Genomic DNA, 16,837 nt, shown 5'->3' with positions numbered 1-16,837 from the left:
ATGGCCACCAAGCTGGCTCTTTCATTACCTACCGAGCAAGTGGCTGTGCAGTTATGGTCGCGCAGCTGTGAGCTTGCCTTCAGGAGATAGTGGTTTCTAATCCCCCTGCCGGCAGCCCTGAAGATGGTTTTCTGTGTTTTCCCAATTTCACAACAGATAAACGTTGCAGCAGTATCTTAAATAAGGCCATGTCTGCTTCGTTTCCACTCCGCCCTTTCCTATCCCCACCGAGCTCTATAGCTGTAGTCGCTTAAGTGTGGCCAGTATCCAGTATTCGGGAGATAGTGGGTTCGAACCCCACTGCTGGCAGCTCTGAAGATGGTTTTCCGTGGTTTCCCATTTTCACACTAGGCAAATGCTGGGGCTGTACCTTAATTAAGGCCACGGATGCCTTCTTCCCATTCCTAGGCACTTCCTATCCCATCGTCGCCATAAGACCTATCTGTGTTGGAACGACGTAAAGCAACTTCTAAAATTAAAAAAAAATTCATATCACATCATCCCTATAAGACCCATCTGTGTCAGTGTGACATAAAGCAGATTGTGATTTAAAAAGTATTTTATTACCTATACACTCATCTTTATCTTTTTGTTTCTTTGCCTTCCCTGAACTTATCCAGCTTTCTTTTCATCGTTCACTTCCTATAAGAAGACTAAAGATCTATGAAGATGAGTGCTGAAGTCTGTTGGGAAGCAGAAATGAGCTTGTTGGAGGCCTGAGAAGAAATGGAATTGATATGGAGAGAGTCTGCTATTTGAAGATGAGAAGACTGTGTTTTCAAGTTTGTCCACATCTCTCTTCAAAGACTGTCCTTTTCCTTTTGTGTTTTTAAGTTTGTCCCCATCTCTCTTCAATTATTCCCTCTTACAATGCTGATCTGTCATGATGTTTATCCTATTATGTGTCACTATTTATGTTCCAATATGTTTTAGAATCCCAAAAGAATCTACCATCTTTATCAGGTTTAGGAGAGACCAGAGAACCAGAATTTTGTTCTAGAAAGGAGTTCTATGACATGCTAGTTAGTCTATTGACCTGGTATTGAAGCACTCTTCAATGTCAAATGACAGTGCATGATTTGATCCTACAATCTTCAGCATAGGAAACAAGCATCTAAACATCCGTACCACTCAGCTGTTTAAGTCTTTAGAGCAATATACCATCAAAACAATAGGGAGAAGAATGTGATTTGTCACATGGCTTTCCTACACTTGAATTAAATATAGACAATTTTCAAGCCACATAGGAATTTTATTTATGATCTGCAACAATCAGTCAAAGGCACAATAGAATTATAGGCCCCTGGAGCCTACCACATTGAATGTAGCTTCAGTATCTGCTATGTAGGCAAAACAAATCACCTGATTCATACTCGACTTAAAAACACATCCATTACACCAGAACTACGAGATGGAAATTTCAGCTGCAAATAAACATTCCTGCAAAATAAACCACAAAATTTCATTTGAAAGAACCAGGATTTTAGCAGTTCTTCCCTACAATCTCAGAAAAAAATCTGAGGCACTATAGAAACATCCAAACAATATGAATTTAGAGAAAGGCTACAAAATCAGCAATTCTTCAATGCCTATTATTCAAAGATTACCAAAATGCAGGCCAGACCATGAAAATACAGGACGAACCCTCAAGTTATGTAACAGTACTGGTAACTCTCAGCCGAATATTATGGGAGAGGGAAGTATCTGCTTTATGTTGCACCGACAAGATACGTCTTATGGTGACGATGGGATAGGAAAGGCCTAGGAATGGGAAGGAAGCGACCGTGACCTTAATTAAGATACAGCCCCAGCATTTGCCTCATGTGAAAATGGGAAACCACGGAAAACCATCTTCAGGGCTGCCGACAGTGGGGTTTGAACCCACTATCTCCCGGATGCAAACTCACAGCTGCATGCTGAGAGGGATGTTTCAAGATGTTTCCAGAAGCCTTATGCCCCCCAGGGGCTTGCGAGAGCAAGGAAGAGAGATTATTTAAGGCGAGGCACAATGACCCCCTTTGTAATTGATGTTAGCTGCCTGAGAAGACTGATTAGCTCAGAGAGAACCAAATAATTGTACATCAGTCGCCTTTATAAAGAATGCTGCAACATATCTGAAACGTTGGCAACCTCTACATAAGGTATATAAAACAACAGCACATTTCAACCTGGAAAAAGAATTAAATAGTAAGTATAGTTCAATAGATCAATACTTGTGAGCAGGAGAAATTACCACAGGAAATAGGAAAAATGTGGCATTGTATCAAGTTCTTAACTTCCATATTTTACATTTGACTTCACATTATCAATTTCTGGTCCCTTCCAACCTTAAAAGTATTGGGTTTGCAGAGGCCTAGAGAGTCTTTCATCTTCCTGTCTTGCATGCCTCCTTCCTTTTCCTTTTGCTGATGTACAGCAGACTCTCTCATATCTGACCCTCTGCCTCAATACTGTTGTAGCACAAATATCCAAGATCTACAGACTATTCAGCAGGACATTCAACCATCTAATGCGGAAGAGTGGCTAGCAGAAGGAGATGCCAGTGAGGTCATCGACAAAGAGCTTAACAATAGTCGAATAATTACTGCTGCTCTCTAGGCTGATGTTAATAGAGACAATTCGGACGAGGAAGATTAAGAAAAAGAAGGAAATGAAAATAGTAGTCATTAAGCAGGAACTAAGCGTTTTTGGTGGTGCTGAAATAGATTGAGCAGGACAGAGCGGCAGTACCTATGGATATATTGCAGGAAAAGATGCATCTACAACATTAAGAATGTTGTCTAATTTGGAACAAAATAGCATTACAGACTATTTAAAACAAATTCATCCATGTAAAATCATTTTTATATAGTACTGTTTTAAGATTAGTTCATCAAACATAATGTAATGACCAGTAGGCATAGAGAAGTGTCTTTTTTTTTCATATACAGTTGTTTTCATTAAACATATGAGAGTATTTTTTAAGTACATAACTTAATTCTACTGTTATTATAGTTGCAGCATTATGTAAAATTTTGTTGTTGGTTAGGCACGTAGCCTACTGTAAAACTATTTTACATTCCTTTCTGTGTTATGAGGTAACCAAGAAGTTTCGTCTGTTTTTCATATTGTGAGGAAGACAAGGTCACAGATGCTGGCAGAAGCGCTCCACATGGAAGGAATGTGGGTGAAGAGGGAGATATGGCTTTGTCCTTGGCCTGGGAATGCGAAGTGTGGAGTTACAGCAGTTATACATGTAGCTCAGCAGCATAGAGAGATCGAGGTGTCAACGCATCTTGTTCAAGGCTGTTTGCTTTATGACTTTAAAGTAGGCCTGCATGTACCAAGCCTTTAGGGAGACTGCTGTACATGAATACATTGCCAGGCGCTGGTTCGTGAATCTCAAGTCGGGCGATTTTGACTTCTCTGATGACCTCCACAGTGGCTAACCCCAGGTGCTGAATGATGATGCCTTGCAGGAGCCCACAGAAGAGGACAGCAGCACCAAACTTTTGGTCAGCTTGCCAAGTGTCTGAAGAAACATTCAGACTTCACCTGCACTGCATAGTAAAGGCGTACCTACAAGTTGAATAAGTGGGTACCACACACTGTCGGATGCCACCAAGGAACAGCAAGTGGCAGCCTGTTTACTGCTGCCTTCAAGACATCGCAACACACCTATACATGATAGGGTGTTCACCGGTAATGAAAAGTGGGTCCTGTATGACACACTCAAACATGCCAGACACTGGTTGTCATCATGGGACTCGAGTACCACACACTGCCCAACCATCTCTGCACCAACTCAAGACCCAGCTCTGTATCTGGTGAACTAGATTCACAATTAAGTATTTATTTTCCACCTAGTCGATACAATGATTGCTTAAGGCAATTTTTAATGGTCAAAAGTGGTACATGTTTCGTATATTATCAACATCTTCAGCCACATAACACTGTTTAGATGAAAAATGTATAAAATTGACAAAGTAATGCTTTAGAGGAAGTGTCCTTAAAATTAACATAAGAAACATGTACCACTTTTGACCATTAAAAATTGCCTTAAGCAATCATTGTATCGACTGGGTGGAAAATAAATACTTAATTGTGAATCTATTGAAGTGCGATACGGACCATGAAGCTGATTTTATGTAATCTGGTGAACTAGTCGCCACGTGGTACACTATGAGATCCTACGACCAGGCTAAACTATCACCACAACTTGTAGCCTACTTGCAGCAGTTGGAACGTGTGCAACAGGTACTGAAGCAGAAGCAGCCAGTATTGATTAACACGTTCCTCGCGGTTCGGGTCACCATGTGTCCCGAAGCATGTTACTCTTATCCATTGGTGCGAATTTCCCAAAACTGCGAAGTAACTACGTCCTAGTTACAAATTTCCAATAACTAATGGCAACATAGTGTTCCTATTGAAGTAAATGATTGAGGTTTACTGCTAGTTTTGATCGGCCCACTTGACCCGAAAGAATTTTTTCGCATTTTCCATTCATATCGCTTAGGGTCACCCTGTGTTCGGACTGTTGTCTAACCTATATTTTTACGCGGGAATCGCTTGCGCGGTTACTGTGAATGAAGCCTATAATGTTACTGCCTTCAGATGCAAGATTGTTGTTTAATACGAGGAGTACCACCCTTCTGACATCTTGTGTAACCTATTCCTTTCTATATTGCTCTCAGGTAAGCGAATATAAGTTTTCAGATTTTTATTTATTGGAGTACTTACTGATATATTTATTATCTTCCATAGATAATATTTACAAGCAAGTTCATGTCCTTTTTTTTTTTGGCATGGAACCTTCACATTCTGACACACCAGTGGCACGGAAAAGAAAGAGGTTTAGGATGGCGCTGGATCCTGAATGAATTGCTCATTATTTGGAACAAAAAGATGACAGTGACCGTGATTTCTCTTCAGTATCTGATGATGACCCTACCTACAGCCTTGTTTCTTTTTTGACATTATTTTATTAACTAACAGAGGCCTATCATATTCCCATAAAAACAGATCAATGAATGAGAAACTAACATTTATTCCGGGGTCATTTCTGGGTCACGCACTTGTTGAATGGGAAAACTGTCACAGAGGTAAATACACTGGAATGTCTCCTCAACAATAATGCACACAACAAGTGCTCTAGCGGTTAGAGGCGCACAGCTGTGAGCTTGCATCCGGGAGATAGTGGGTTCAAACCCCACTGCCGGCAGCCCTGATGAGCGTTTTCCATGGTTTCCCATTTTCACACCAGGCAAATGCTGAGGCCACAGCTGCTTCCTTCCCATTCCTAAAGTGGGTTCAAACCCCACTGCCGGCAGCCCTGATGAGCGTTTTCCATGGTTTCCCATTTTCACACCAGGCAAATGCTGAGGCCACAGCTGCTTCCTTCCCATTCCTAAGCCTTTCCTATCCCATCGTCGCCATAAGATTAATCTGTGTCAGTGTGACCTAAGTCAAATTTGTCAGGTCACTGGTAACCAGAACTGATCATAACTAAAGGCAGCATCGGGTCACCAGTGGGCCGATACAACGTAAAATTAAGTCATCAAAATTTGCTGCCGCAGGGAACGTGTTAAGCACAAGAGTGTACTGCTCTTGTATGACTGGCCACATGTGGCACAGGTTACTAGGGAGACCATGCACCGACTAGGCTGGGAAATCCTGTGCCGTCCACCCTAGTTCCCAGATCTAGCACCAATAGATTGACACCTTTTCCATTCCCTGAACAATCACCTTCGTAGGAACTCATTGCCCAATGAAGTAGGTGTACGGGAGGCAATGGTGGACTTCTTTGCATTCAAGACCGAGAATTTTTGTCGTATGAGCATTGTATAACTGGAGGCACATTGGGAGGTGGTGGTGATTACTGTTTTAAGAGGAAGTAGGCCTACAACTAGGCAACCATCCTCTAAATATCCACCCTTTGAAAATGAAGGTATTGGCTAAAGAAAGACTAGGGCAATGAAGGGCGTGAAAATGAAAAACTCCCTAGGCCCCCATACATAATGCACTGGGAACAGGTGCTGAATGCCAATGATGATTATTTTGAGGACTGAAGATACATAACATTTGCTGTATACCGACTTGCGCCCGACACTTGAAAATGAACACAACGTTTCTGGTTACCTTGTACAATAAAAGGTACATTATTTGTTCCTCAGATGATCTGAATTTTGTGTGTGTGTACCAACCATGTCCCAGTCCCATAAGTGACGGATACGAGAGGGTCCGCTACATGTTAATGTATTACTCGCATAATTTTTAGTGGTAAATGGACACCCCAGTGCCGAATCGGTCAACCTCGGCAATCTTTGACATTCATACTGGCAACCTTTGAAACACAAACTATGAATCGCTTATGCATCGCTGTGCGAAATCTGGCATACACTTTATGTACTAGTACTGTTGTTTACACAGCAAAGCCAGACTATAGAGTTCATTCTAGGAACAAGATTTGCATCGAGAAATGTTATATAATGTGTGTGTGACAGAGTTGTTGGCTTACGATAATAAAGGTTTAGAAAATTCATATCGATCGATCATATTATCGATTCAATTCAGATTTTATTTTCATTACGTTGGCAGTATTGCCGGAACCAGGAGAGCTCCCTCCTTACTCCTCACCCCCGTACACAAATCACTAAAAAGTGTGCGAGTAATACATCGTCTTTACTAACACTTCTTGGGGTTTGACTGATTGTTAAGGTGGTCTCATTATTCTGTTAATTTACCCCTTTAAAGTGGCTTGCTGCGAGCATTTGCTGGGTAGATCCCGCTGACTTGCTGGATAATTGTTGAGTGAATGAAGGAATGAATGAGATGAATGAATGGATTACTGTAGTTACATAATTTAACGCTCAAGCACACGCGCCAGATCTTAGGACGCAGACACACGTGTGGGGGTGCTTTCCACCCCACATATCATTGTACTGTAAAATATGAATTAGGCCTACTGTATTAATTGGAGATTTTAAGATGGATTATGTAAGAATGACTCTTTCTGCAGGGATCCAACCAAAAAGGTACAAGAGCGGGGAGAGCACAGAAAAGTTATTTGTACATTTCACTAGGAAATAAAATGACCTGGGGTGGATTCCACCCCATACGCGTGTGTTTGAAGGTTAAGTGTACGTTATTTTGTGTATTTTAAAATTAAGGATTCTTTCATTATTATTATATTGCTGTTAACATTATTTGTATTTGAAATTATAAGTTATGTAAATGTATACTCATCTAGTGGTTAACCGTAACAGAGGGCCTTGAGCTCTAACTTTGCCACCAATAAAGGCATTATCTATCTATCTATCTATCTATCTATCTTTAAATTACAATTAGCACCACCACCACCACCACCACCACCACCATTTGCTTCATTACCTAATTTATCACTTAATGCTATTACATAGCAGAAAACTCATTAGCCTCTTTCAAATATAAATCATCACCACAAGGACATGCTCCTATACCACATACAAATTGTAGGGAACTGTGTTCGAGTGTGCGCTTAATAAGATGTTCAAACGTATGGATCAACTCTCAGAGAATCAACAGATATTTGGCTGACTAAGTGGTAAATCTATAATAAATAAATATACATAAGTGACTCATTCTGTTAATGTTAGGAATTAATGAGGATAAGGCTAATATTTTAATCAGTTCAATTCAGGGAAATTGAAATGAAACTATCTTAATTTCTAGTACTATTATTTACTGCTAGTTCATATCAAATCTGATCCATCATTTTACAAGAAAGACGATGGCACATTCAATTAAATCACAGTACCGAACTGTAGGAAAATTTCTCTCACTTTAAGTCAATAGAGCTGACAAGGACAAGTGATAAGCAGTGACAGCTTCTCTCCATGTGATTTGTGTAACATGAGACTGAACCTACAGTATGTTCATACATCATATTTACATAATCTTCCCCGAGGTTCTTACTGTTGAAAGATATACCGCGTTAAGGAGTATGTATTGCTACACGTGATTCCACCAGTCAATTTAACGATTTCTTGCAAAAATCAACCTTGTTAACAAGTGTTTGTATACAAAAAACAAAACAAAATGACACTTGTTTTCAGTCCATAGTGACACAAACTTTACCATGTATGTTGAACCATTCCCATCACTAAATTCTTCAGTATCAGGAATAGAAAAATGCATTATTACAACCACGTGTTGTTTTACATCACAGAATTTGTTTACATTTATACAAAATTCAATGCTACAAATCTCAGCGCGACAGATCAAGTTGCACTAGCACAATATTCTCTCATGTCTTTCAGTCAATTCGCCTTCGCTAAGTGAAACAATGAACTAGAATTAAGTGTTACCAAACACTGCAAATGCTTTTCCCTAGATCAACTCTGTCACGTGCTTATTTCCTGCGAAAACAGTCGTTAAGCATGCATTGTCCTAGACAGTGCGAGATATTGAGCATCCCAGTCATATTAAAATATTTTCTGATTGAAGAATAGATATTTTACTAAAATTTTTGTAAAACGCAGTATCTTTCCAATAAATGTAATGGTTTGATATCCACACCGGCCTTTTAGTTGTCAACCTTCTTCGTATTCCTTTTAAAAGCTCAGTAGATTTTTTTCCACCAGGAATATTTGGTTGATTTAGGTATAAGCATTACAATTCTATATGATTGCATTGTATAGATTAAAATTATGTAAGACTTTGTCTGTCCATGTGTTGGAAAGTGGTGGAAATAACTTTGAGAATGTTGGCTACCATGAACGGTGATAATCACTATAGTCCGTTTTGGTTGAAAGCGTCCTGCGCGAGAAATGGTTGCGCATGCAGTGGTGGGAGCTATCGTCCCCCCACTCCTACAGCAGGTCCAGTCGCCAGGCTAGCGTTGAAGTGAAAACGTCTCTCAAGCGGCGCGTGTTGTTACGTGCGGGCTAAGTTGAAATTACTGAAGTGACGAGCATGGCTTCTAGGTCCTCTTCTAAATCTGGGAGACCACTGCGAGGCTAGGCACGTGAAAGTCTTTATACCATGAGTGAACATATGAAACATATCATCCAGATCTCAATCACACTGAGTCGGTTTGGGGAGATATCAAAGGAGAGGTCCGTGATAAGAATATATCTCACCGGGCGAGTTGGTCGTAGAGGCGCGCGGTTGTGAGCTTCCATCCGGGAGATAGTAGGTTCGAATCCCACTATCGGCAGCCCTGAAGATGGTTTTCCGTGGTTTCCCATTTTCACACCAGGCAAATGCTGGGGCTGTACCTTAATTAAGGCCACGGACGCTTCCTTCCAACTCCTAGGCCTTTCCTATCCCATCGTCGCCATAAGACCTATCTGTGTAGGTGCGACGTAAAGCCCCTAGCAAAAAAAAATATATATCTCAATTAATAGTAATACAGCATAATTAGTTTTTTAGCATAAAAATGTGTGCCATACCATCTCTAATGCCTTCACTGTTCATAAATGACGCGCTCCCATTCCCAATATAAATAAAAATGCTTATTCTGTACGAAATATTTCTGTCTTATAGATCACTCGTGACTTGACAGCAGACACACTCGACAAAAAGGAAGCTCTTTGCGGATATTGCTTGCACAGTATTCGCAAGACAAACGGAAAAAAATGTTGCGACCACGTAAAAGACACTGAGCAGGAATACTGGGAGCGTGACAACATGCATAAGGAATTAGAATTAGACCAGTCCGACATCAACCTCGGTGAAACTTCAGATGACACTGATTCAGACGAGAGTGAAGATTATTCTGAATAATTTGTAAATAAGATCCCCGAACTCCGAATATTAAACAAAAGTGATCATAGAACACGTAAGAAATCCGATAATATTTTTGCTCTGATTGTATGAGACAGATTTATATTGTCTATTGTTCCGGAGTATTTTATTGCTGTTTTCGTTGTTTTTGTTGCTGCTGTTGCTGTAGGAGACCTGTTCTCTGTCATAACAATAGCAGGTTATTCAAGAGTATTATATATTATTATATTTCTTCTGATGGACAAGAAAAGTAGACATTGTTAATGTTATTATGAAAGTAGCTGAAGTATTTCTACTAATGCTTCTTCTCTGCATTTTCCCGACAAATTTGCATGAATTAATCTCTTTTATACGTATTTCACCAGAAATCACGTTAAGTAGATTATATCTCCAGGCTGTCAGTGGAAACAACTTCCTCCTATTCATTAGGCGATTGATGAACTGATAGCGCGTACCGATGCGCCTTTCCTTGGTATACAGTACAGTACAGTTTCAAACGAACTTCCTTTATTCGCAGTATTATCAGTTGCAAGTTATTGTCTTATGTTCAATTGATTTTCTACCAAATGGTTCAAACCTTTCAATTTTATATAACTGATTTCATATTCGTAAGAATGTATAATAAGAATGTATAAGAATAAATTAAAGGCTACAGAGTGCCAAAATATTGACCTCCACTTTTACTATACACTGAGATTTATTTCACGTTGTGTCGAAAGCATCATCCGATATGAATTCTTTTAGGCATGACCCTCTGATTTCTTGACGTCACCAACATTTACGACGAAAGTTACGAAGTATTTCCGTACTGGAATAGAACTGAAATTTTAGAATGTTATGCTCAAAGGCCTGTGTAGTTAATTGACAAGGTTTTAAGGCAGACAATCGAAATATAAGACTCGATTTGTACAATGTACGGTACTATTTTATTTTCACTAGTTTATCATATTAAGTAATTCCTACACCTTTGAGTTAGTGTGATGTATGTACACCGATGAGCCATTGCATAATGACCACCCCGACCCGGGAATGTATCGCGCCTAAGCTTTCCACACTATTTCAGTCAGTTCCCAGGGCTACGTCCGCTGCCTGAACTCGACTGTGTCAGCTGGAGGAAAGGTTCAAGTTCTTCCCCCACCACCAGCGCGAACGCTCCCATAGTTCCTCGCACACGAGGCCAGGCCACACCTCCGGTCGTCCAGAAAGACGCTTACTACGAAGATGGACTATAATCACAGCTGATTGAATACTGTGGTGTGCATGGTCTGTGGTTACAGTTTACACTCTTACAGATTTATTTCGACGTGTTATTACCAGTGGAGATTATGATGAATCCTACATGGAATGTATTCCTTCTCATTATTGTATTTATTAATGGAGTGTTTTCTGAAGAAATATTAGGTTGTGGGGGATTTGTGAAGAGCGATATCCCGATTAACATGTCACAAGTACAGGTTAAACTGTAAGTATAACACGACTCAGCAAGTCTGCTAAAGGCAACCTCATTGGATTGGTCACGTTGATATCGTTTCATTATATTCGTAATAAAAGATGATTAATGAGAGTTTGAGATTTTGTACATGATTAATTAGAGTTTGAGATTTTGTACTTTTCATTGATTGATTGATTGTGAGGCTGTCTGTGTCTGTTCCATGGAAATGCAAAAGGGGGCGGGGATATTCATAATATCATTTGTAGGCCTATGCAAATGTTACTTGAGCGTTCTGAGGTCAGTTATCAAGAAGTTGATTTTTTTTACAATTTTGCTTTACCCTACGCACCGACATACATACTGTTAGGTCTTACGGCGACGATGGGATAGGAAAGGGCTAGGAGTGGGAAGGAATTGGCCGTGGCCTTAAGGTACAGCCCTAGCATTTGCCTGGTGTGAAAATGGGAAACTACGGAAAACCATCTTCAGGGCTGCCGACATTGGGGTTCGAACCCACTATCTCCTGGCTGCAAGCTCACAACTGTGCGCCCCTAACCGCACGGCTAACCCGCCCGGTGAGAAGTTGATTTGAATCATTTGTGGCTAGTGACTGTGGCTGCTTTTTGGTAGTGCCTTAGGTTTGGATTAGAAAAACATTTTCAAGAACAAAATGATAGATACTGCAATATTTTTTATTTAGGATGTAGTTTCAAGAAAAGTGACTGGTGCAGAGCATTATTCAAAACTAGAAAATTTGAAATGATTTAGATAAAGATTTCTAAGCAATTTTTTACACTATCACTAACTTATTACAAGTTCAAAATACGATTGCACTTGGCCATGCCGGGAACTACTGCTTGTTTACGTCCAGTGCTCTTAGTTCATTGGTGATAAGGTGGTTCTTTTGCTGTAATGGGTTTTTTTGTTCTTCTTTTCAGCCTTGATCAAAATTTTACTGACCCCTGAACAATCAACACATATTTCATTCTGAATTCACCCGATTGTTTTTGCATTTGAAGCACTCTTAACCTGATGATGATGCGAGTCTTATGTGATGACTATATTTGCCCACTGATGTGCTCGCTGCTCGACCCACTGTTCTCTGTCAACTGCAATAAACAAACACTAGCAGCTCTTCGTCCAAGTGCAATCATATTTTGAATACGAAACATAAACTTTCAGTTCATTCATAAAATCCTGATATCTGTATAGGACTCTCCATGCGTGAATGAACAGCCATTGAAGCATGTACAAACAACATGACTTCTCTTCTCCCTTAGCCCTAAGGGCTCTGAACTTTGCAGCATGGGTTGGCGACCACGGGGGCCTTAGCTTTGTCTTGGCATTGCTTCTACTTACGTGTGCCAGGCTCCTCACTTTCATCTACGCTATCCAACCTCCCTGGGTCAACTCTTGTTCTTTTCTGACCCCGATGCTATTAGGTTTCCGAGAGCTGGGTAGTCTTTCATTTTCACGCCCTTCGTGGCTCTTGTCTTTCTTTGGCCGATACCTTCATTTTTCGAAGTGTTGAATCCTTTCCATTTTTTCTCTCTGACTAGTGGTATATAGAGGATGGTTGCCTAGTTGTAACCAGCACCAGCACCACCACTACCACCACACGTCTCCCTTACCTCTTTCCTTGCTCTAAGGATCACTTATGTTGTAGGCCTATACTAATTTATTTTTAAATGCCAGGTTAAACTTAAGTTTGATATATAGATGGTGCTTTGATGGGTATCTTACTCGAATGTTACTTCTGTTCCACACGTCATCCCCATCTATTTCTCTACCGACCCCTGTGGGGTGCCTACCAGCCTTTCTCTTGGCTGAATATATACTGTTGAATTAAAAAAAAAATTAGTTATTCTTATCTACTGTGTATATTTTTCATATTTTATCTAAGGCACTCTTCACTTTTCTGTTCTCACATTAGATTGTCGCTCCACCGGGCGAGTTGGCTGTGCGGCTAGGGGTGCGCATCCGTGAGATAGTGGGTTCGAACCCCACTGTCGGTGGCCCTGAAAATGGTTTTCCGTGGTTTCCCATTTTCACACCAGGCAAATGCTGGGGCTGTACCTTAATTAAGGCCACAGCTGCTTCCTTCCCATTCCTAGGCCTTTCCTGCCCCATCGTCGTCATAAGACCTATCTGTGTCGGTGCGACGTAAAGCAAAATAGAAAAGAAAAAAAAAAAGATTGTCATTCCACTGCAGTCTTGGATTTTTTATAGCTGGGACCATGTGGTTGTGCTGAGTAATGACATTTGAGCACATCTAGTGTGTCTGAAAGGTGATACTTATCGGGCTAGTTGTGCTGCAGTAGAAGTTCCTGGCCTAGTGAGGAAAGCAATGGCAAAATGCTTCACTCCTCATCCTGCCTGACATGCCTAATTTTGGTTCCGCCATTGGTTGCAGTCATTTCCCTTTAACCACATAACGTATTGTGGTGCTATTTGAGGATTCAAACAACATCTGCTCTGATGATCTAACAGATATTCACAGACAAAATTTTTAAGTAATGATATTTTAATCATCAGTTCATTGATGGGTTTAATTCAGCCCTCAGTGCCAACCTGCAAGCAACTGGTACCTTTTTCTCTACATAACTATGGTTGCCATACAGGGTCTCTCTTATAAACCCAGACCGAACGCATGGTGTTTGTACTCTGCGCTACAGCAGCTGCCTCAGCCCAACTTACGTCACGCGCGGCCTCCCTGCTTGAAGCAAATATACAATCTTATATGAAATCTTACCTTATAAAAGATGCTGTAAGTGTCCATAATGAGGGACTTCATAAATACCATTAGGATTTTTTGCACACCAATAGCAAGAGAAATGACTGTTCACACGATCATTAAGATGAAACGAGGCCTCATTCAAAAAGAACTCAAGCTGTGGATTGAATAAACGGTCATTCAGTGATGCAAGATACCACTCACAATATCTCATTCTTGTGACTAGATCTGCAGGTTTTAAACTGGGCCTGAGTAAACCTGTACAGCTTGAAGTGTAACAGCTTTGTAGCTCTGTGCTCAGAAGAAACCAAAACCTCCTACTTGTTGTGATAATTTTGTGAGTTACTTATTCAGTGACCGTTCAAGATTAGCACCAGTGTCTTCTAGCTTTTCCTCTGTTAAAACTGTTCATGTGGGCGCACATTTTTTATTGACCACTGAGCCATTAGTTTCAAATTTATTTACAGTTCTGTGAATTTGTGCTCATGAATGTGACACTTCACCAGGAAATTGCTGAGCAGATGCATCGCGTCGTCGAATCGACTCATACAGTACTTAAAATAACTTTTACGTACGAAAATATGGTGTTGCAATGATAATTGTCTCACCACATTAACAACTGAGATTCAGAATGGCTATTGATGCTAGGTCAAGCACATGCACGTTCCTTGCAAGTTCAAGAACTATGTGCACCTCTCGTACAACTGCTTAGGTCTCGGAGAGTAGAGATGCTACCGGACACTCTGAGTTTATAATAGAGACCCTGTATGAGCTGTTTTTATTTCCCGCATGGTGTAAGTCTAAACTTGTCAATTTCTAACATCATGAATCAATTCTGTAACAAGTCCTATCCGGTAGATAGTGGGTTTGAATCCCACTGTCGGCAGCCCTGAAGATGGTTTTCCATGGTTTTCCATTTTCACACAAGGCAAATGCTAGGGCTGTACCTTAATTAAGGCCACAGCCGCTTCCTTCCAACTCCTAGGCCTTTCCTATTCCATCGTCGCCATAAGACCTATCTGTGTCGGTGCGACGTAAAGCCACTAGCCAAAATAAAAAGTTAACGAGTCCTTTATATTATATCATTAGCAAACTAGTGTGTTACAATAACAAATTTCATTATATTGGTCCGTATTGATACAAATTAATTCAGAACATTAATTTGGTTTAGTAGTCCATCTAATCAGTACACCTCACTTCGTTCATAAAATCCTGATTTCTGTATAGTACTCTTCGTACGTGAATGAACAACCATTGAAGCACGTGCAAACAACATGACTTCTCTCACCTCAGGTGTCTTGATTGGGTGGACTAGTAAACTAAATTAATGTTCTTAATAATCTACTCAGCATATAGCCATCCCCTTTGTTAAATTATAGAAAATCAAATTGAATTTATTTTTATTGGATTTTCTGTATTAGATGTTTAATAATAATAGTAATAATGATGCCATTGATGCTTTCACGGCCCGTACTTATAGACATGATACTGTATAAGCTTTTGGGCTTATGCCACGTTTCGCAGAGAACTGTGCTCAGCGTCCTCAGAAGAAATCTCGACTGTCCACGAGAAAGGCTTCTTAAACAATGACGTCTTTGAATTTAGACGTTATAATAGAAGTGGAAATGGTACGTTCATTCACCACCAGATGGCTCCCAGGTCGTGGCACAACGCTAGCGCTCGAAGCGGAAGCTGACCGAACCATCAGAACCAGTCTAAGCGGTTCACATAACGTGTACGTAACATATGACATTGACAGGTGTATGACAGACGCAAGCCTGGAGGCGATGAGGAACGTACAAATTTGGAAAACACTGAGACGAAATAACAATAGTGAAGGGGCGGGGAAGGGAACTACTACGTAAATTCTTAATGGCTGGCAACCAGGTATTACTTAATTGATAGCCGCTGTCCCTGTTGAAATTGTTAGGATTTCTACGTATTTCCACAGCTTCCCATATAATCCTGGACCTGTAGTGTCTAGTGTGGGTAAGAGCTTGAGCATCTTGGAACATGACATCATGACCCGACAATAGAGCGTGCTCAGCTATTGCCGATTTGTCTGGTTGGTTGAGACGAATATTACGTTCTTGTTCTTTGATACGGGTACCAATGGACCGGAATATTTGGACGATGTATACCTTACCGCAAGTACAGGGAATTTAGTATACCCCAGGATGTAAAAGTGAGACTGTGTGATTGTTGGCACCACCACTAAAATTGCTCACAGTCTGAGTAAAACCAAGGACAAATTGTCACCACGCCAGAGTGACTTGTCTGTTATCTGGGGCAGTTCCAGTCAGATGTCGCTAATCGTGATCATTAAGCATCTGTGGTCGACCACTGCGCTGTTTACTGTGGGTCTTAATGCCTTCCAAGAGGTATCCCCAATACAAACACCACCATCGATCGAGGAATATTAAATGTCTGCACAACTTTGACAGTGGAATGTTCCATTCGTCTTACCCCCAGTAACATACCCCATTCAAAGGACTTCATGTCACCTTGCCATGACCAGCACATGTGGTGTTTACACTCACTCTCAAGATGTCAGATCACATCTGATACAGGTCTGGGCATGGTGACATCGCTGATTAAATAATGTTATTCTATGACTTTTGGCTCCAGGTTCCCCTGTTGATTACATGCAATGAAACTCCGCAATTGTACATTTCCTACGACATAAGAAGAGTACAATCAACTTGATTTTCCAGCAGAAGAAATGATGATGATGATGATGATTGTTGTACTGGGCAAGTTGGCCGTGCGGTTAGGGTTGCACAGCTGTGAGCTTGCATTCGGAAGATAGTGGGTTTGAACCCCATTATTGGCAACCCTGAAGATGGTTTTCCATGTTTTCCCCATTTTCACACCAGGCAAATGCTGGGATGTACCCTTATTAAGGCCACGGCCGCTTCCTTCCCATT

The 16,837-nt window shown here is 40.7% G+C and overlaps 2 protein-coding genes across 2 annotated transcripts in view; one reads left to right on the top strand and one right to left on the bottom strand.

The window, feature by feature from the left end:
- The window catches only part of Snx17 (sorting nexin 17), a 62,120-nt gene extending 53,835 nt beyond the window's left edge, over positions 1-8,285 (bottom strand). The window contains exon 1 of the mRNA XM_067152254.2: positions 8,095-8,285. Coding sequence (XP_067008355.2) covers positions 8,095-8,154 — 60 coding nt within the window. The 5' untranslated portion in view covers positions 8,155-8,285. The remainder of the gene's footprint in view (positions 1-8,094) is intronic.
- A 2,728-nt stretch (positions 8,286-11,013) lies between these two features.
- The window catches only part of LOC136878783 (BOS complex subunit NOMO1), a 149,706-nt gene continuing 143,882 nt past the window's right edge, over positions 11,014-16,837 (top strand). Inside the window, exon 1 of the mRNA XM_067152252.2 lies at positions 11,014-11,206. Within this exon, the coding sequence (XP_067008353.2) occupies positions 11,070-11,206 (137 nt within the window). The 5' untranslated portion in view covers positions 11,014-11,069. The remainder of the gene's footprint in view (positions 11,207-16,837) is intronic.

The sequence above is a fragment of the Anabrus simplex genome, chromosome 8 (genome assembly GCF_040414725.1).
Source record: "Anabrus simplex isolate iqAnaSimp1 chromosome 8, ASM4041472v1, whole genome shotgun sequence".
NCBI lineage: Eukaryota > Metazoa > Arthropoda > Insecta > Orthoptera > Tettigoniidae > Anabrus > Anabrus simplex.
This window is presented reverse-complemented; position numbering and strand designations above follow the sequence as displayed.